We start from the raw sequence: 21,666 nt of genomic DNA, 5'->3' as shown, positions 1-21,666 counted from the left end.
GTGTTAAGTGGTTAGTGGAGCCCACAGACATCTATAACGTAAATGCGCCACACACCTTGAGATATAAATTCTAAGATCTCAGTATAGTTACAACGGCTACCCCACCCTTCAAACCGAAACGCATTACTGCTTCACGGCAGAAATAGGCGGGGTGGTGGTACTTACCCGTGCGGACTCACAAGAGGTCCTATCACCAGTGATTACGCAAATTGTAATTTTGCGGGTTTCATTTTTATGACACGATGTTATTCCTTCACCGTGGAAGTCAATCGTGAACAATGGTTTAGTACGTATTTCATTAGAAAATTTAGTACCCGCCTGAGATTCGAACACCGGTGCATCGCTCAACACGAATGCACCGGATGTCTTATCTTTTAGGCCACGGGTTCATAACTACTGTTGAAATTAGAAAATTGAACCTTTCTTTATCGACTCATGTTGTATGAGTACATCTCTAGTTTATACTTTAATTAAATCTATATAAGTCCGTAATTACTGGTCTGTGATAGAACTGCCTCGAATAAAACCATAGAGATAAAACTAAGTTTTGTAAAACAAAGCTGATATATTTTTATTTAATTCAATAACTACCACGCTTCACGTCAATTCAGCACACTTCACTCTGTTTAAAATGTTATACCTATCTAATCATATACCCTTCCCAATACCGTCTTTACCATAAGGGCACACGGGGCCCGTGCTCAGGGCCCCCATTCTCAGGGGGCCCCGAAAGACCGACAATTTCTCGCACACGTTTATTCTCAAAACATTTTTATCGGGCACATTACACTTTTTTCACAAATCAGTAATCGGAAGGTATTTACAAGGCATATACTATGCCTTTAATAGAAGATTTTGCTCAACAGAAATCCTGAATGAAACCGTTATCGAAATCGTAACCAAAACCCCTTTGTCAGAGTATTGGGATACTTGGGGTCGACATTTCGAGCGATGTCCAGTTTCGGAGTAATTTGGAAGGCAAAGCCAAGTTGGCGTCCAAAATGCTGGGAGTCCTCAACAGAGCGAAGCGGTACTTCACGCCTGGACAAAGACTTTTGCTTTATAAAGCACAAGTCCGGCCTCGCGTGGAGTACTGCTCCCATCTCTGGGCCGGGGCTCCCAAATACCAGCTTCTTCAATTTGACTCCATACAGAGGAGGGCCGTTCGGATTGTCGATAATCCCATTCTCACGGATCGTTTGGAACCTCTGGGTCTGCGGAGGGACTTCGGTTCCCTCTGTATTCTGTACCGTATGTTCCATGGGGAGTGCTCTGAGGAATTGTTCGAGATGATACCGGCATCTCGTTTTTACTATCGCACCGCCCGCCACCGGAGTAGAGTTCATCCATACTACCTGGAGCCACTGCGGTCATCCACAGTGCGTTTTGCGAGATCTTTTTTGCCACGTACCATCCGGCTACGGAATGAGCTCCCTTCCACGGTGTTTCCCGAGCGCTATGACATGTTATTCTTCAAACGAGGCTTGTGGAGAGTATTAAGCGGTAGGCAGCGGCTTGGCTCTGCCCCTGGCATTGCTGAAGTCCATGGGCGACGGTAACCACTCACCATCAGGTGGGCCGTATGCTCGTCTGCCTACAAGGGCAATAAAAAAAAAATAAAAAAAAACCAGGAGCATTCTAATATCATTAATGACATATTCTAACATACTGTATTTGATTACCTATAATAAATGGTCTCATGCTCAGTAAAAAATGTTATTATAATTCGCTTTTTTTACTTTTCAAAAGGGCCTTAAATTCTTGTGTGCCCAAGGGCCCCATCCTAGTTTAAGACGTCCCTGACCCTTCCTATACTAGCGCTATGTCGGTGAGTCTTCCAACAATAGCACGCTGTTTATAGGTGGATACTTTCTCAACTTGTCTCATATACAAGATGGTGCTCTTTACCTCTATCCTCCATGGTGCTTAATTAAAGAGACCATACATGAACGTTTAGGACGCTTAAATAAAAGCGGCTCTAAATAAAATAATAAAATGTTTATGTATTTTATGTAAAAATGCACAGTGCTTTTATTTTTTGTAAATGACGGGGATCATGGCCTACTAGATTTTTTCGGTCGCACATGCGCGTGACGGTACCCAATATTTCGCCCAATATTTTTGGTCTTTGTTCCAAAAAAAATATAAGTCTGGAGTATGTTCCCTTTGCTCGTCAATAGAAGCCAATAAAAAAAACAAATATGACAAATTTTGACATTTAATGGTTTTCAAAATTTCCATTAATATGTTTTTTTAAACCTAAACAAAGTTAATACATTAAGTTTTAGTAAAATGCGCCGCAAATTTATAATAATACTTTTAGGAATAATATGTGCTTCGACTCTTTCGTCCTTGTTCAGCGCTTTACCAGAACGACAGCCGAATAAATTGCTTTTGAACGTTGCATCCGGAATCGTTGGCGCAGGAAACTTTACGTACTGGCATTTGGGATACACTGGACCTCTGTCGATAGAGCTGAGGTCGTTATCAGGCGACGCTGATCTTTATGTCGCATATCACATGAGGTTAGTGTGTAAAATCATCGTTACAGTATGTAAGGACAACATTCAACATGACAACAACAACAACAATAACAATAACATTCCCTGAACGAACCGGTCGTTTTGTTTGTTTATTAGCGAACGAATTGTAATTAAATTTTTCCTCTCCTACTCTCCGTAAGCTAGCACTGGCACTGTTACCCTCAGACACAGCCCACTGAGTTTCTCGCCGAATCTTCTCAGTGGGTCGCGTTTCCGATCCGGTGGTAGATACTGCAAATCACTGCTCTTGCTAGGGTTCGTGTTAGCAACGTCGTCAGGTTTGTGCCCCGTGAGCTCACCTACTAGTTAAGGTTCCGCTGAAATAGCCTCTCAAGGCTATCAGCTTAGGTAGGAAAAAAAGGCACTATTATAGTGTGTTGGAGTTTGAATATGATATAGTATAGGCAGGCAACACTTGACACATGAGTCGACTATTATCAAAGCCGGCAATGTGACTTTTGGACAATGATTGGTAAATCAGAAAAACGAATTATTGACTTTGTATTCCATTGGCAGTCACAAAACTCTTCGGAACGACATCTTAGATAAATAACAGGTTAACTATTAACCTTCATTTAATGCAGGTTTTGAACTGTATTCTTTGAAGGAGACGATTATATTCAAATCAAACTGTATTGACATATCAATAAAATTTTTTTGTCCAAATGCACAGATTGCCACCTTTGATAATAGACGACTCACATGTAAGGTTACAGATTTCGAATATTAGAATGCTTATTTAAATGCTTAAAACAAATAATTGTCTTCTCTTCAGTAAAGACAATGACTTCTCATCTAGACACGGACAGAGCAACATCTTAGAGTTTTATATAAATAAAATATTGTAATGGTGTGTACAAAGTATTTGCAATATAATTATATTAACCATGAAGCAGAGTGTTTTTCAATAGCCCCTCACCTCCAGAACCCAGTCCCCTCAAATTTGACCGTTCAACATAGCGATTATTGAATGACCCAATGGTTCACTATACAGTGGGGTCTCGTAAAATTCTTGTTGTTGTTTTTTTGTTCACAGACCTGGCTACGAAGTGTCCGAGAATGAATACAGCTCTACTACATGCGGTCTCGATGTTGTGTACATCCCTGATGACTATCTCAGACCGATAGGTATGACAGTTATTAAACATGTTATTTAGAAAATGTAAATTTAGTTTAACTAGCAGCGGAAACAATAACAAAAATTTGACAACAAGCAAAGCGTATAACTATATGGGTTGTATCAAATACATTGTAGTGTGTGTAATTTTTTTTTTATCGATTTACAATATTTTTTATGCATAATTCAATATAAAATTAACATTCTGCACTCCTTCAAGTGTGGGAAGTTTTATACTCCTGTCTGCACAATTTTGGTAAAAAGGGGTACATAGTTTTTGCTTCACATATAGATAACAAAAAGACAGACTGCAATAACTATGGATGATTTGATAGCAATTGCAGGTTTAATTTTTAATCACTTATGCTGTCTGATTGAATTCAATAATTAATTTAGTGTTAATATTTGTGTAATAAGCAGTATAAATATAATCAAATCACCAACTCAATGGTGTACGGTTACTGCATTAGAATAATTGAAGGATCTGAGGCATCAGCTGCTGCCTACCGCTGAGGATATATTGCTGAGGATGCATCCGGTCATCATTCTCGTTGAACCCGTCGCTTGCGACGAAGGGCTCGACGAGTAAATTAACCCTCAGACACAGCCCACTGAGTTTCTCGCCGGATGTTGTCAGTGGGTCGCGTTTCCGATCCGGTGGTAGATTCTGCGAAGCACAGCTCTTGCTAGGGTTCGTGTTAACAACGTCCTCAGGTTTGATCCCCGTGAGCTCATCTACCAGTTAAGATTATGCTGACATAGCCTCTCAAGGCTATCAGCTTAGGTAGAAAAAAAAAAACCAAAGCATATAGTTTATTGTGGCCCGTATGTACTTAGTCTGGCCATAAATACTGTTACAATTAAAAATAAACAAAATATTACATTTGAATTTGGAATCTGTCATTTTTATATGATTGCTCATTGATTTCTCATTTTGGCGCCAATACATTGTACAATATTTTGCGATATTAAAATGGAGTGGGGTGATAAATAGAACCGAATCGCTGTGATTGCATTACACAAAGTAGGTATGGAGCCAAATGCAATTTTTAAAACTCTCCATATGCTTGGTATTAGTAAAATGTTTGTACGCCGGGCTATTAATAGGTGCAATTCGTCCTCCTCTGTTTATGACAGAAAAAGATCTGGCCGTCCACGTAGTGTTCGTACGAAAAAGGTGGTCAAAGCAGTAATGGAAAGAATTCGAAGAAATCCTGTCCGAAAGCAAAAGATTTTATCTCGGGAGATGAAGATAGCACCTAGAACCATGTCGCGTATTTTAAAAGATGACTTAGGACTTGCAGCCTGTAAGAGAGGTACTGGTCATTTCTTAACTGATAATTTAAAAGAGAATAGGGTGGTAAAATCGAAACAACTACTGAAGCGGTACGCAAAGGGAGGTCATAGAAAAATTTTGTTTACGGATGAGAAATTTTTTACAATTGAGCAACATTTTAACAAACAAAATGACTGTATTTATGCTCAAAGCTCTAAGGAAGCTTCCCAGCTTCCATTAGTCGACAGAGTACAACGTGGGCACTATCCGACTTCAGTGATGGTTTGGTGGGGTATTAGCTATGAAAGAGTGACTGGGCCATACTTTTGTGGAAAAGGTATCAAAAAATCGGCACAAGTGTATCAAGATACCATTCTTGAGAAGGTAGTGAAGCCCCTTAACAACAACACCATGTTCAATAATCAAGAATGGTCCTTCCAGCAAGACTCGGCGTCAGGTCATAAAGCTCGGTCTACGCAGTCTTGGTTGGAAACGAACGTTTCGGACTTCACCAGAGCTGAAGACTGGCCGTCGTCTAGTGCCGACCTTAATCCGCTGGATTATGATTTATGGTCAGTTTTAGAGAGTACGGCTTTCACTAAACGCCATGATAATTTGGAGTCCCTAATCCGTACGATTGGCAGTGAAAAAATTTCCCATGGAAAGAGTGCGTGCTTCTATTGATAACTGGCCTCAATGTTTAAAGGACTGTATAGCAGCCAATGGAGACCACTTCGAATAAGCTTTTTATACTTTAAATTGCTTTATATTTATGTATTAAACTAACATACTGTAAAAGTAATAAATATTATATGCAATAGATTTTTTTAAAATTTTAATTGTAACAGTATTTATGGCCAGACTAAGTATAGGTACCACAATCTTGTCATATTTGTGTTCCGCTTTGAAGACTGCCTTTATATAAAAAAGTTTTTTATTTCCTTGGAGGCACATGAGCGTACGGCCTACCTGATGGTGAGTAGTTACCGTCGCCCATGGACTTCAGCAATGCCAGGTGCAGAGCCGAGCCGCTGCCTACCAAAGTTCCAATTTGAGACTTCGATACACCAGTGCACGGATAGCACTTGACTTTGTTGCACGTTATTAAGTCCGTGGACTGCAATAACGTTTCAAATATCCATTTAAGGCGTCGGGATATTTGGTCACTGGGCCTACGAACAATCCGAGTACAAGATCCGCGTGTACCAGGACAATACTCCGGTGATCTACCCCAGGGTGATGGCAGGGGAGGAGACCTCCTACAAACCCAACGAGTACCCAGGTATGATTCGCGACCGAGAACCGCCTTGTTCCTCTCGTGAGCGCGGGTAGGTACCACTGCCCTGCCTATTTCTGCCGTGAAGCAGTAATGCGTTTCGGTTTGAAGGGTGGAGCAGCCGTTGTAACTATACTAAGACATTAGAACCCATAGCTGAAAGTGGGAGGCGTTTGGTTGTAAATGTCCATGGGCTCCGGTAACCACTTAACACCAGGTTGGCTGTGAAATCGTCCACCCATCTAAGCAAAAAATAAAAAAAAGACACCCAGACACAGAGCAATCAAACTTGTTCATGACAAGTATGTTTCCCTGATGCGGGAATAGAACCCGCGACCCACGGCGCGACCCACGGCGAGTCAGTCAAAAAGTGAGATGAGATTATCATCAATGCATTCCAAGTCAATTAAGTGTATATCTATACTAATATATAAAACTACAGTGGTTTTTACGGATGTTCCGTTATAACTACTGAACCGTGCATCCGATTGACTTGAAACTCGGTATCCATGTAGAAAATACATGTACTTAATGGATAGGCTAATAATATTTATATGAGCGTTGGACTCCATACACCAGTTGTGGGGGCGTTAATGATGAGAATCTTTGTGGGGGTGAGAAATAATAATGATGTCTATGGCCTCCAGTAACTACTTAGCACCAGGCTGTGAGCTCGTCCACTCATCTAAAAAAAACCCTTTGAATTTGATCAGAGGCCTTTATTTCAAGGTACCGTCAATTGTTTGTTTTGCAGTCAGCCTATAAGTCCAGCGCTCTTTCAGAAGGCGACGCTAAACGCGAAAGGCGGGACCATGAACGCAGAACTGAAGATGAAAACAAATCTAGATTCATCATTCCACTCCTGAATATACTGGATACGCTAATGGATTTTGTGTTTTTGTAAACGCTTTTCAGTCCGAAGTGATCTGCGGTGATTTGTTGATAGATCAAAGCGTCTTGACGGGAATAAACGAAGTACCTTGAGCGTTGCTTTATCTATTCAAAACATGGCGGAGTCACAACGTGGTGATATATGTTTTGTTTTTTTTAAGGTATTTTATGACCTGGTAACTAAGACCTTTAAGTCATGTCTTATTTTAACTTAATATTCTGATTTTTATGAAAAATGATAATATGGAGTGAAATGAAATTAAGATGATTAATTTGAGACATTAATCAACTGGGATGAAATTAAATGAAATATAATCTCAATAAAATGGTGGTCATTTACTGAAATTTTTTCAGTGGACTTTTTGGAGGAAAAAAACTTACCCTATAAGTCAATGGAACATATTTAGTCACTTGGGGAATTCATTTACCTTCCACTCTCAACACTTCAGTCCGCGTTGCTATTCGCACAGCCAAGGATAGGCAGGATAATCCAGGTGAAAGTTATTAGAGTAGGTCACGACCCTCAGCATTGAGGATTATCGACGCAGTTTTCCCGAGCGCTATGACATATCCTTCTTCAAACGAGGCTTGTGGAGAGTATTAAGCGGTAGGCAGCGGCTTGGCTCTGCCCCTGGCATTGCTGAAGTCCATGGGCGACGGTAACCACTCACCATCAGTTGGGCCGTGCGCTCGTCTGCCTACAAGGGCAATAAAAAAAAAACGTGTGGCACTCGGGAACTGCCGCGGTAAAGCTATTGCATAGCATTTTTTAACAACTTGTACAATCATAATTAGACAATGATAATTTAATATTAAAACAATAATAAAACAAGACCACGCTATATTAAACATTACTAAAAGCAAAACCTTAACTGTCCCCTTCACACTCATAAGATAGACCGCGCGAGAGAGAGAGATGGGCAGACTTTTCATGATGCGCATGCAGTGTGACGTCACGCCGCGCGCTTATTCACCAACACTACACAAGCGCAACGTGTGAATGTGTTGAACGCGAGCTACATGGTAGGCGGAGTAAGGGGTGTTAGGTTTTTTTCGTTACGGAATTTCATGATTCGGTCGCCGCGCTCAAGGCCCGCGATAAAAGCTATGCAATAGCTTAAAAAGAAGGAGAGAGAGAAGGGCTCATGATATTTTAGTAACGTCTTCTTCTTGATTTATCCCACTACGCAGGGTCTGCAAATCCACATCTTCCATTCAGGCCTATCCTATCCAGGCTTCTCTTCCATTCAGGATTATCTCCGCGCTCACACCCTTCCATCGCATATCCTCATTCACGCTCATTCAAGTCTCATTGTATATTACTGATATCTCGTTACTTTTAGACAAGTTTTTGACTTGAATAACCACATGATATATACTAGAGTTTACTAGATTGATCTCCACTCCACTCCCGGTATCAGATTGGTCGTAACTTATAATGATAAAAGAGTCCTGAAGCATTGTTATTGCATATATAGAGATAGCAGGTCAAAGATTTTCTATGTTACTAATGGATTTTAATTATTTTGATCTTCTTTGAAAATGAATATAAATATGTATATGAATATAAAAAAATAAATAAAATATCGAGGGGTGAAAAGATATTTGGGTTAAGCGGCTTTTTTTACAGCTTCGCAGTAGAGCCATTTAAAGTTTAAGTTTAAGTAAAAAATATCGTAACAAAATAAAAACTTCTTCAGCTGTTTTTTGAATGGAGTAAACTTAATTGAAGTTCAATTAAAAATGGCGAACTGTTGATGCTGATACCAAATAAAACGGACCTTTAATAATTACAAAGATAAATATCCTAACTAGATAATTATCGTTCTTTTTTTTGTTTTTGATAAATTGTGTTTGTTAGAAATTATATTTAAATACGAATTACGTATTGAGAAAATGATGAAATATGAATTATATTTTTCGATTTTCCGACAGAATAAAAAAAAAAACACTGGTTATTTAAAGAAAAAATCAAAATTATCGATAAAGTTGATTATTGAAAACGCGAATAAGACAACATTTTCTGAAAATAAATCGCAGCTAGATCGATTTATTGCCCCCGAAATCCCCTGTATACTATTTTTTATGAAAATCGTTGGAGCCGTTGGGGATTCAGATTATAATATATTATGTATATATTTATATACAAGAATTGCTCTTTTAAAGATATAAGATAATCTTTCACCCCTCGATCCGATAGAAGGATATGTTTGGTTAAATTGATTATTATATTTGGAGCACAAATCGTCTTCTCGCATTAAAACTGTATAATCTTAAAACTTACTAATTTTACAGGAGTGTTTTAAAGGTTTAATATTAATATGTAATATTTTAATATTAGGTAATCATATTTGCAACATTTATTTTTTATTTTTTACCAGTTATATTATCTGTCTTTTAAAGTAAGATAAAATTATGTATTAATTTTGTTAATAGTAGTCAAAACATACGTAAACAAAAACTAAACTACGCTCTTTTGACAGTATTTACTAAAAAAATACTGGTGATGATACTAAATGATTCCGCATATTAACTCAATTTCGAATATTTTTGGAAATTGTACACTTTTAATGCGAAAAGGCGAAGTGTTCATGTTTGTAATTATATTACGGTATATACTTACTTGTATCTCTGTGATTTGTGATTTTCCGTTTTTAATGACGAAATCGATTCTAATTATAATGAATTTCGACTTTTTTTTAACATATGTACGATTTCACATATTACAAATCTTAACTGAAGTAAAATCGACTTTTATTACTAAGGCGCTTGGATTGCCAAACTCTTTGCCTTCTTTTGTTTGTTAATGTTTTTTTTTTAGACTTAGGTCTCTTAGTCATAGATCCATTCTCAGTATCTACGGTTTAGTCTATCCCAGAGTCGACTAGATATTCCGGCGCCTTAGTAAAAACAGAAATCGCCATAATTACTTCAGTGCGTCGCGTAGGGCACCGGTGACCTACACGACAGTCAAAGGCTTAATTAAATTAAAATACTTTAACGATTTGAAGAACGCGATGTCGCTGACAAACGTCCCCTCCGTCGTCTGCGATCACGTAAACAGTAAACTAATTCAAAACATCAGTGTGCTTAGTGCGAGTTTTTTAACGTACTCGATAGCGTAAAAGTCAACACAATTTTGTATGCAGTTGAAACAGCGCCCCTAGCGGCAAACGTAGGCAAACGATTCCATTCCATACAAAGATGAGTTAACTTTTACGCTATCGAGACCGTTAAAAAACGCGCACTAAGCATACAGACATAATAAACGCGCAGTAGTAAATTTGATTTTATTTATCCGAAGAAAATAGAAAGATGTGTGGTGTCGTGGGACACCGGATGGGAACGAAGTTCCTTATTATAAAAATATTAATTTAAAGTTCTATTCGAGGTATAAAGAAAATAATTATTCGGGTAGACACATTTTTTGTTATAATTAATTTATTGATAAAAAAAATAAATAAAAATACTTTACAAAGTTATCAACTTTATTCTATTCACAATGATTTATAAAAAATATATTATAATAATATACAAAGAAACAGCTATTTATATGAATAATAATAATAACCTATTACCCTCTGCTGGGGTGTAAGGGCTCGAATCAAAATTTTCCATGTATAGCCATCATACTAACTAAGACTATACATAAATAATAAAAAATCTTACGTTACGGACGTTTCTTCCCGGTTAGGGTACCCCTCCGCATCGTCCCATAAGGAACTTCGTTCCAAAACGCCAGTATTCAAGGCGACAAAAATATTTCAATGATGAGTTCTTGACGTCACGCCTCTAGCTGGTTGTATCTATGAAAGCCGGTGATCACAGTCGAATAATCAATGAAGAAAAACTTAATTATTTTTATGAAATCTATATATAATAGTAATCAATGTTGTTCTCATCAATATCTTGTACTGTTTATGTATTCTAGTCAATAAAATAAATAAATTTTTATTATATACCTTTTTTATTTATTTACCCCCTGATACTGATATTATAAAGATGTGACAAGAGAATCAGTTCGAAGAGATTGAAACATTTCTGATGCTAGCCGGATTATATGAGTGTACTGGGCTCACCACAAACCGGAAGTGGTGGGGATTGCAGTCTTTTGAGAATCATATCGAGCAAGATCGAGGGACTCCTGATCAATAGCCTTTGCAGTAGGCACTTTGGCAGGAGAAAAAATAAAATAAAAAATAAATAAAATGTATATAATAATAGTTATGTGTTAGATTTTTTAAGTTACTAACATAGATTATAAATAATTATTACTAACAAAATGCTATGGTTTTAAAAAAAAAACAAAAAAAAAATCTCATGAGGCGCGTAACATCTGACCTATGGAGGGTAGAGGTAAGGAGAACCGTCTCATATGGTAGAAGCTTGAAGAAGTGTCCCACTTTCAGCAACAGTAACAGTTCAAAAATCCTCTAGAATGGCGCTAGCATAGGCACAGGGTATGATATGAATTGAGCAGTTGTTAACTGATTGAAGTATGCCGAGTTAGGAAATTTAATGTATTTAATGACTAGAGTAATTAGTGACAGTGTCATATACAAGATCTCATATGTTTACGTAGTCTTTTTTTTTGTATTGCCTAGATGTGTGGACGAGCTCACAGCCCGCCTGGTGTTTAGTGGTTACTAGAGCCCATAGACATCTACAACGAAAAATGCGCCACCCACCTTGAGATATAAGTTCTAAGGTCTCAAGTATAGTTACAACGGCTGCCCCGCCCTTCAAACCGAAACGCATTACTGCTTCACGGCAGAAATAGGCAGGGTGGTACCTACCCCTGCGGACTCACAAGAAGTGGTACAACCAGTACAAAAACGTTGGGATCGTTTGCCTACGTTTGTTGGGTTAACTTTTACGCTATCGAGAACGTTAAAAAACTCGCACTAAGCACATTACAGGAAATATGAATTTCACCCTAAATTCCCCCACACGTCACAGTAAAACAACTAATAAAAATGCGAATAATTTATTAAACTCAATAAAACAAAATCAGAGGCAGCGTGATTTTAGTTAATCTCTGCGCATCACACGATTCCTCAATGAAGATTTTCATTTTACAAGTCTTATTACGTGAGATTCGAGAATTTAAAAACAATAAATATTTAAAACAACACTCTTAACGATAAAACATGGCAACACTAAATCTTATATTTGGTATTCACTGGGACTTTTTGGCGGGAACGCGAGGAGTGAAGTTGTGATTTATTTTGTCTATTTAGTGTTTCTTCAGATTTAAATGTGTAATAACGGTGGTTTATTCAATACTTAATATCTGTGAAAGTGCACAAATGTGGGAACATGAAACAAAGCCGCTGGACGTAACTTCTCGGGATCCTCCAAAAAGTCAACTGAAAAAATTTCAGTAAATGACCATCATTTTACTGAGATTATATTTCATCCCATCTTCATTTAATTTAATTTCATTTCAATACATATGATCATTTTTCATAAAAATAAGACATGACTTAAAGGTCTTAGTTACCAGGTCACAAAATTCCTTAAAAAAATAGTATTCACTTGTTAAGGGGAACGCGAGCGGCAACATTGTATTTGTTAACTTTGTGCTTCTTCAGAACCAAATGTGTAATAACTGTGGCTTATAAACCAGAGTTCGCGCTCCCGATTCCGTTCCCGTCACGAGGACAGTGGTGGATTGGCACACGCTGGGCATTAGCCTGGCTGAATCTGATCCACCATCGCTCCCGTTTAGCCCGGACTCTACCCCGTCTCCTCAGGATACCGCTGAAGCCATAGACATCTTAACGTCACACATCACCTCGACATTAGATAGGTCATCGAAGCAAGTTGTAGCGGAGGACTTCCTTCACCGCTTCAAATTGCCCGACGATATTAGGGAACTCCTTAGAGCTAAGAACGCCTCGATCCGCGCCTACGATAGGTATCCTACCGTGGAAAATCATACTCGAATGCGTGCCCTACAACGCGACGTAAAGTCTCGCATCGCCGAAGTCCGAGATGCCAGATGGTCTGATTTCTTAGAAGGACTCGCGCCCTCTCAAAGGTCTTACTACCGCTTAGCTCGTACTCTCAAATCGGATACGGTAGTAGCTATGCCCCCCCTCGTAGGCCCCTCAGGCCGACTCACGGCGTTCGATGATGACGAAAAAGCAGAGCTGCTGGCCGATACATTGCAAACCCAGTGCACGCCCAGCACTCAATCCGTGGACCCTGTTCATGTAGAATTAGTAGACAGTGAGGTAGAACGCAGAGCCTCCTTGCCACCCTTGGATGCGTTACCACCCGTCACCCCGATGGAAGTTAAAGACTTGATCAAAGACCTACGTCCTCGCAAAGCACCCGGTTCCGACGGTATATCTAACCGTGTTATTAAACTTTTACCCGTCCAACTCATCGTGATGTTGGCATCTATTTTTAATGCCGCTATGGCTAACTGTATCTTTCCCGCGGTGTGGAAAGAAGCGGACGTTATCGGCATACATAAACCCGGTAAACCAAAAAATCATCCGACGAGCTACCGCCCGATTAGCCTCCTCATGTCTCTAGGCAAACTGTATGAGCGTCTGCTCTACAAACGCCTCAGAGACTTCGTCTCATCAAAGGGCATTCTCATCGATGAACAATTCGGATTCCGTGCAAATCACTCATGCGTACAACAGGTGCACCGCCTCACGGAGCACATTCTCGTGGGACTTAACCGACCAAAACCGATCTACACGGGAGCCCTCTTCTTCGACGTCGCAAAAGCGTTCGACAAAGTCTGGCACAACGGTTTGATTTTCAAACTTTTCAACATGGGCGTACCGGATAGTCTCGTGCTCATCATACGGGACTTCTTGTCTAACCGCTCTTTTCGATATCGAATAGAGGGAACCCGCTCCTCCCCGCGACCACTCACGGCTGGAATCCCGCAAGGCTCCGTTCTTTCTCCGCTCCTATTTAGTTTATTTGTCAATGATATTCCCCGGTCGCCGCCGACCCAGCTAGCCTTATTCGCTGACGACACAACCGTTTACTACTCAAGTAGAAACAAGTCCCTAATCGCGAGTAAGCTCCAGAGTGCAGCGTTAACCCTCGGACAGTGGTTCCGAAAATGGCGCATAGACATCAACTCAGCGAAAAGCACAGCAGTGTTATTTCAAAGGGGAAACTCTCCGCTTATTTCCTCCCGCATTAGGAGGAGAAATATCACACCCCCGATCACCCTCTTCGGCCAACCTATACCCTGGACCAGGAAGGTCAAGTACCTGGGAGTAACCCTGGATGCATCCATGACATTCCGTCCGCATATAAAAACAGTCCGTGACCGTGCCGCATTTATTCTCGGTAGACTCTATCCCATGATCTGTAAGCGGAGTAAAATGTCCCTTCGGAACAAGGTGACACTTTACAAAACTTGCATAAGGCCCGTCATGACTTACGCGAGTGTGGTGTTCGCTCACGCGGCCCGCACACACATAGACACCCTCCAATCCCTACAATCCCGCTTTTGCAGGTTAGCCGTCGGGGCTCCGTGGTTCGTGAGGAACGTCGACCTTCACGACGACCTGGGCCTCGAATCGATCCGCAAACACATGAAGTTAGTGTCGGAACGTTACTTCGATAAGGCTATGCGTCATGATAATCGCCTTATCGTTGCCGCCGCTGATTACTCCCCGAATCCTGATTACGCAGGAGCAAGTCACCGTCGTCGCCCTAGACACGTCCTTACGGATCCATCAGATCCAATAACTCTTGCATTAGATACCTTCAGCTCTAACACTAGGAGCAGGCTGAGGAACCCCGGTAACCGTACTCGTCGAACTCGACAAAGAGGTCGACGTGCAACCTAACCCATGCATCAGCCCGCTGAGTTTCTCGCCGGATCTTCTCAGTGGGTCGCGATTCCGATCCGGTAGTAGATTCATTCGCGAAGCAATTGCTCTTGAGTTGTTAGGTCTCCTTCGGAGGCGCTCGGGCAGTTGTTAGCAAATTCCCCCCCTCCTGGCTGAGCCTTTGCTCGCCCACCTGTCCTGGTGAAGCTGGAAAGGCCTCCGGGCCACCAGTAATCTTACAATCATAAAAAAAAAAAAAAAAAAACCAGAGTTTTGGGCCGGGTGTTTTCAGTGGGTTACGATTTCGATCAGTTGGCAGATTCTTCAAAATATAATAACCGGCAAACTTCTTGAGCATTTGTTGACGTAGTGGGGGTAAGTTTGCGCATGGTACACTCACGTGCAAAAACATTACTTACTCTGCGTCATAATGCTATTAAATTATTAAAATCAACATATGTATTTATTTATATATTTATTAGAACATCAACAAAACATATAGGTTAATAATTGTAATAATTTAATCTTGGGGTAAAATAGATATTCCTTCTATTAAGTCAAAACTAGAGCTGTTGCCAGGTCTTGGTTCAGTTAAAGCGAAGCTGGTATTTGTAATTTTTTTTTCGTTATCATAATCTTGACCATCATCATCATCACTGTTTTCATCACCCGAGTCGCTATCATCGTGATGAGTCGACATAGGGCTCATCGGCGTAGTTTACAACTCGGTCGATTCGGTCTTCTTTTTTGTCTATAATTAATTATTTTTTGAAGATATTCGATTCGTAGTAATCGAATGTTACTTTTTTCATTTACCAGCTTCCGATTATTTTCTGTTCTTTTTTTCCATCTGAAGCCTAGCTCTTTCATAATTCGTCGTAAGCTTCGTTCCGAGCCATTAAAATTTATATCTTCTTTAAATTCTTCGAAGCCTTTCTACGGTACGGAGTTTCGCTGCTTGTTATGTAGTTATTATGATTACATCTTTTTATTACAGATTGAACGAAACTATCCATTCCGGTAACTTTCTTCTTCCCTGATCTTTTCTTACCCGGAGTCCGAAACACGGCGAGCAAGCCAGAGCCTTTAGCTTCGTTAATAATGCACCTAACAGTACTCACTGATGTTTTTGTTGCTTCCGAAGTTTGTTTTAATTTTTCGCGCCTCACCCTCACCACCAAAGTGACCTAAAATTCGGTTCTGCGCAGTCAAGGTCATTTGCTCAAGAAGTTTGCCGATTACTATACTGCTCTTGCCAGGGCCAGTGTTAGCAAATTATCTCAGGTTGAGCCCGTAAGCTCACCTACCAGTCCAGGCGTATCTGGAGTAGGCTCTTAAGCTACCAGTAAATAAGTAGGGAAAAAGGAGCTTATTAATCCTAACGTATCTGTGAAAGCACAACCCAAAAGTGTGGGAAAATGAAACAAAATCGGGAGACAATTTAAGTTCCCTCAAAAAGTCCATTTGAGTCTTACTAAATAACCACAATTTTGCTAAGATTTTATTTAACTCAATCAAACTCTCAAACTAATCAACCTAATATAATTTTTTATATAAAGACACGCATGCATTTAATAATTCAAGATTTTTGTACACTCGACACTGACAATAACGGCGTCACTAGAAGCCAGTTGCAGGTTTTACAGGCAAGGTAGATGACAATCGTCCCAGAAGACGCAATCCCAGGAGATGGTCAGACCAAATACGATCCTCTCTGAACATCAACTTCCACAATGCCCTAAACTAAGGATCGCAGCAGATTGAGGGAAATCGTGCGGGAGAAGCTGATGCAGCGGGGGAGTCACGACCCTCAGTAATGAGGAAAAAAAGGTGAGGAGGAGGAGAGAAGCCGTGTAGATGATACTATAGATGATATTTTATAGATGTGAGCGACTGACGATACAACCAATATTATATTTCATCCTATATCGTCTCATGTCATTTCATTAAATTTCATGCCAATTGGTTAAGTTTCCTTCGTATTTTAATCTTATTATACCTTTAAACGAGCAATTCTTGTATATAAATATATACATATATAATCTGAATCTCGGAAACGGTTCCAACGATTTTCATAAAATTTGGTATACAGGGGATTTCGGGGGCGATAAATCGATCTAGCTACGATTTATTTTCAGAAAACGTTGTTTTATTCGTGTTTTCAATAATCAACTCTTCCCGACATCTATTGGCGAATAATAATACTATTTTTCTTAATTGAGGGCAACTAACCGCTTTAAAGACACAACAAGAGGGCGTTATCAAAAAATCGGTCATCATTTAGTATTCATAAACTGTTAAATAATTAAAACGGCGAATTATAAAAATCTTATTATTTGACACTGGCTAATTCACAAACCGTGCCGGAGCCAAAAACTACAGAAGGAGAAACCACATATCTTCAAGGGTCTGCGGGTGTGGTTCCTACGGGTTGCAATTGGGCAGTAATAAGACCTGCGCTGTGGCGGTCTACTCATCCTTCTTATTCTGTCTGAAGGAGGCCAGTTTCTCTTTGCACTCCGCGTACAGACCGTCGAGATCAAACGCCGCTTTCATATTGTCCTTCGAGAATAGAAACCTATAGCAAAATAAGACAACGTCTTTATTAATAAACCAAAAACAATTGAGGATGTCAGCGCAAAAGTGGCCTAACCCACAATTCATATTTATGCTAATGTATTGCAATTTATTTAAAGCATAATTACTGGTGGTAGGACCTCTTGTGAGTCCACAAGGGTAGGTACCACCGCCCTGCCTATTTCTGCCGTAAAGCAATACTGCGTTTCGGTTTGAAAGGTGGGGCAGCCGTTGTAACTGTACTGAGGCCTTAGAACTTATATCTCAAGGCGGGTGGTGCATTTACATCGTAGATGTCTATGGACTCCAGTAACCACTGAACACCAGGTGGGCTGTGAGCTCGTCCACCCATCTAAGCAATAAAACAAGGCATTCACGTTATGATGTGTAAGTTAAAGTTGAAAAAACTGAAACGCATTACTGCTTAGAAATAGACAGGGTGATGGTACATTCCTGTGCGGGCTCACATGACGCCCTGCCACCAATCAAATCAAAATGTCTCACTTCTGAAGTTTCCCAGTGCTGTCGGGCTGCGGTCTCCTCATCTTCTCCCGGCCCTCGCTCATGACCATCACCGTGGGCAGCTGCCGACTCGTCGGCCCGTCCTGCACTTTATATTTAAGACCGGAACCAGGGTACCTGAAATAATTAGTGGATTTCTTTCAAAACAACCAAACAAAAATATAAAAATCAAACCCGCAAAATCATAATTTGCGTAATTACTGGTGGTAGAACCTCTTGTGAGTCCACGCGGGTAGGCACCAACACCCCGCTATTTCTGCCGTGAAGCAGTAATGCGTTTCGGTTTGAAGGGTGGGGCAGCCGTTGTAACCATACTGAGTGAGACCTTAGAACTTATATCTCAAGGTGGGTGGCGCATTTACGTCGTAGATGTCTATGGGTTCCAGTAACCAGGTGGGCTGTGAGCTCGTCCACCCACATAAGCAATAAAAAAATTAAAAAACAAGGAATTGTATTTATCTGTTTGTTTTTTTCCTACCTATGCTGATAGCCTTGAGATGCTATTTCAGCTTCACTCTAACGTGTGTAGGTGAGCTCACGGGGCTCAAACCTGACGACGTTGCTAAGACGAACCCTACCAAGAGCAGTGCCTCGCAGAATCTACCACCGGATCGGAAACGCGACCCACTGAGAAGATCCGGCGAAAAACTCAGTGGGCTGTTCCAATAATCAAAACCTCGACTTTATATTTCAAGGCGGGCTATTTTTAAGTTCTTGTAACCGCTCGATGTCAGGTAGACTACGAGCTCGCCTGAATTGGTTATATAAAAAAACCAAAGATTCCCTCTGTATTTTGTACCGTATGTTCCATGGGGAGTGCTCTGAGGAATTGTTCGAGATGATACCAACATCTCGTTTTTACCATCGCACCGCCCGCCACCGGAGTAGAGTTCATCCATACTACCTGGAGCCACTGCGGTCATCCACAGTGCGTTTCCAGAGATCTTTTTTGCCACGTACCATCCGGCTATGGAATGAGCTCCCCTCCACGGTGTTTCCCGAGCGCTATGACATGTCCTTCTTCAAACGAGGCTTATGGAGAGTATTAAGCGGTAGGCAGCGGCTTGGCTCTGCCCCTGGCATTGCTGAAGTCCATGGGCGACGGTAACCACTCACCATCAGGTGGGCCGTATGCCCGTCTGCCTACAAAGGCAATAAAAAAAAATAAAAAATAAAAAAGATTCACATATCCTTAATCCTTGAGTCGTGTCTGTTTGATCTCGAACTGTCTCACGGTTACTAGCGTTTTAAATCTAAGCTAGTAGGGTCAGCTAGTAAATAAATAAATATGATGAAACAAAGATTCCTTAATCTAATCTTAAAGAACGCCTGATCACTCACCTCCCAACATCCAGCTTGCCGAACCTCAAATTATCCAGACTATAGCTTGAAGATAGCTCAGCAAAGACCGGTGCGAAATTCACGCAGGCCGGGTGCCATGCTGCGTACAGACACACGACCCAGGTGGCGTGCTTGTTGCGTTTCAACTCGTCCTCCAAGGACTCGGGTCCTCGGAAGTAGGTGACGTGTTCCGGTCCTGTATACGTTGGCTCCGGAAGGAGCAGAGCCAGGAGTATGATCGCGGCTGCATAGGGAAGACCGTACCTGAAAATATGTTTGAGAAATTTGATTTTGATATTCCCTTCTCTCACCCGAGGTCCGAGATTGGGCGGAATAGGGGGTTCCCGGCGAGACTTCAAGCAGTCCTGACCGACGTGTCGACGACGTAATTACTAGTGGTAGGAGCTCTTGTGAGTCCGCGCGGGTAGGTACCACCACCCCGCCTATTTCTACCATGAAGCAGCAATATGTTTCGGTTTGAAGGGTGGGGCAGCCATTGTAACTATACTGAGGCCTTAGAACTTAAATCTCAAGGTGGGTGGCGCATTTACGTTGTAGATGTCTATGGGTTCCAGTGACCACTTAACACCAGGTGGGCTGTGAGCTCGTCCACCCATCTAAGCAATCAGCAATAAAATAAATAAAAAAGGTTTTATTTTCGTTACGGAATTTCTTGATTCGGTCGCCGCTCTCAAAGCCCGCAATAAAAACTATGCAATAGCTTAAAAGCTATATATTTTATATGTTTTCGAAATAGTTGATAAAATAATCATGCATCACTTGATCTCAAAGAAACACACTGTATATGTACCCACCATTATCTAACTTTTCACACTAAGTACACCGTTAATTTGTGCTAAATGACCTAGGCAATTGATAATCGTATTTGTAATCCACACATAAATATAACATGCAAATAACAAACACAAGATCTAAGTACTTTTAAGTAGTAAGTAAAGTACTTTTCATTATATAGGGCTCTACAAATTACGGAAAGCAAAAATACTAGGTATAAGTATTTTTGCTTTCCGTTTTTTATTGCTTAGATGGGTGGACGAGCTCACAGCCCACCTGGTGTTAAGTGGTTACTGGAGCCCATAGACATCTACAACGTAAATGCGCCACCCACCTCGAGATATAAGTTCTAAGGTCTCAGTATAGTGACAATGGCTAACCCACCCTTCGAACCGAAACGCATTACTGCCTCACGGCGGAAATAGGCGGGGTGGTGGTACCTACCCGTGCAGACTCCCAAGAGGTCCTACCACCAGTGATTACGCAAATTATCATTTTTCGGGTTTGATTTTTATTACACGATGTTATTCCTTCGCCGTGGAAGTCAATTGTGAACATTTGTTGAGTACGTATTTCATTAGAAAAATTGGTTCCCGCCTAAGGGATTCGAGCACCAGTGCATCGCTACATACAAATGCACCGGATGTCTTATCCTTTAGGCTACGACGACTTCGACGAGTGTTTTCAAATAGCCCTTTACTTACAGAACCCAATTCCCTCAAATTTAACCGTCCAACAAAGAGTACCGCATTGAGATAGCTGAATTTTTTTTATTATTGTTATTCCAAATTTTAAACTTTAAATGGCTCTCCGGTATAGTTGCAAAAATGTCGCTTAAACCAAAAAGCTTCGATATAATATATTTTTTATCATACCTAATGTCGGCGTAGAACCACAGAATTAAGTTCGCAATCTTGGTATAAACGAACGAAGACGACAGATAGTTCACCATCGTGACGCTTCCCGCTTTTCTCGTCCTCAACATTATCACTATAATTAGGAAAAATAATATTTCCGTTTCACGGCTGTCCAATTCGCAGTCACTCTCCGGAAATACATAATTACAAATAATGGATGTACGCTTGCAGAGAACGTACGATAAACTTAGCAATATGTTAACCCAATAGTATGGTTTTAATAGTTGTCGAAAATCACTGTTAAAAGACATCGTTGCCGGGTTAATTTATGTTCCAATACAAAAAAAAAGGTTTTTTTTAGCTTGGATTAAATTGAAATTTTTGAAATCGAAAGCACTGCCCAAATGACAATTGACAGAATATTACAGATTACAAATTACTGATTAGATTAGGTAGGTTTTTTAAATTTTATATCCTGGTAACATAGACCTTTCGGTCAAGAGAGTAGAGTATGATTGAAATCATAGACTATACATGTGTAATAGAGAATACCCATGTTCTGGAACTACGGTTAGATAGAATATATTTTCTAAATTACATTGCTATCGGAAACAGACGTGTAAACGATCCAGTTTTCTTTAGTCGAGGCGGGCTGTT

At 40.4% G+C, this 21,666-nt stretch overlaps 2 protein-coding genes across 4 annotated transcripts; one reads left to right on the top strand and one right to left on the bottom strand.

Annotated features, from left to right (window-relative positions):
- Positions 1–2,135: 2,135 nt before the first annotated feature.
- On the top strand, positions 2,136–11,060 carry LOC101746980 (UPF0669 protein C6orf120 homolog). Of its 3 annotated transcripts, none has more exons than XM_012689554.4 (4): positions 2,136–2,525; positions 3,580–3,671; positions 6,084–6,218; positions 6,967–11,060. In XM_012689554.4, the coding sequence occupies exons 1-4, from the start codon at positions 2,293–2,295 to the stop codon at positions 6,975–6,977; spliced, it is 471 nt and encodes a 156-aa protein (XP_012545008.1). In that variant the 5' UTR covers positions 2,136–2,292; the 3' UTR covers positions 6,978–11,060. The 3 variants fall into 3 exon arrangements, with proteins under 3 accessions (XP_012545008.1, XP_004925106.1, XP_021202982.1); XM_004925049.5 differs by having other exon boundaries at positions 2,197–2,525; positions 6,995–11,060; XM_021347307.2 differs by having other exon boundaries at positions 2,197–2,525; positions 6,942–11,060.
- A 1,014-nt stretch (positions 11,061–12,074) lies between these two features.
- LOC101747114 (thioredoxin-related transmembrane protein 2 homolog) lies at positions 12,075–21,450 on the bottom strand. Its single transcript, XM_004925050.4, has 4 exons — positions 21,028–21,450; positions 19,358–19,621; positions 17,999–18,133; positions 12,075–17,495 (listed from the first exon to the last, which is right to left on the bottom strand). The coding sequence occupies exons 1-4, from the start codon at positions 21,318–21,320 to the stop codon at positions 17,387–17,389; spliced, it is 801 nt and encodes a 266-aa protein (XP_004925107.1). The 5' UTR covers positions 21,321–21,450; the 3' UTR covers positions 12,075–17,386.
- Positions 21,451–21,666: the final 216 nt, after the last annotated feature.

Source organism: Bombyx mori, chromosome 24 (genome assembly GCF_030269925.1).
Source record: "Bombyx mori chromosome 24, ASM3026992v2".
Classification (NCBI taxonomy): domain Eukaryota; kingdom Metazoa; phylum Arthropoda; class Insecta; order Lepidoptera; family Bombycidae; genus Bombyx; species Bombyx mori.
This window is presented reverse-complemented; position numbering and strand designations above follow the sequence as displayed.

Excerpts from the sequence above, each read along its gene's own strand:
- LOC101746980 (XM_021347307.2), top strand. The coding sequence starts at position 2,293 with ATGCGCCGCAAATTTATAATAATACTTTTAGGAATAATATGTGCTTCG. Across the intron at positions 2,526-3,579 it reads TATGTCGCATATCACATGAG|ACCTGGCTACGAAGTGTCCG; the intron begins GTTAGTGTGTAA and ends TTTTGTTCACAG. Across the intron at positions 3,672-6,083 it reads TGACTATCTCAGACCGATAG|GCGTCGGGATATTTGGTCAC; the intron begins GTATGACAGTTA and ends TATCCATTTAAG.
- LOC101747114 (XM_004925050.4), bottom strand. The coding sequence starts at position 21,320 with ATGTCTTTTAACAGTGATTTTCGACAACTATTAAAACCATACTATTGG. Across the intron at positions 19,622-21,027 it reads TGGTTCTACGCCGACATTAG|GTACGGTCTTCCCTATGCAG; the intron begins GTATGATAAAAA and ends ACATATTTTCAG. Across the intron at positions 17,496-17,998 it reads AGCACTGGGAAACTTCAGAA|GTTTCTATTCTCGAAGGACA; the intron begins GTGAGACATTTT and ends ATTTTGCTATAG.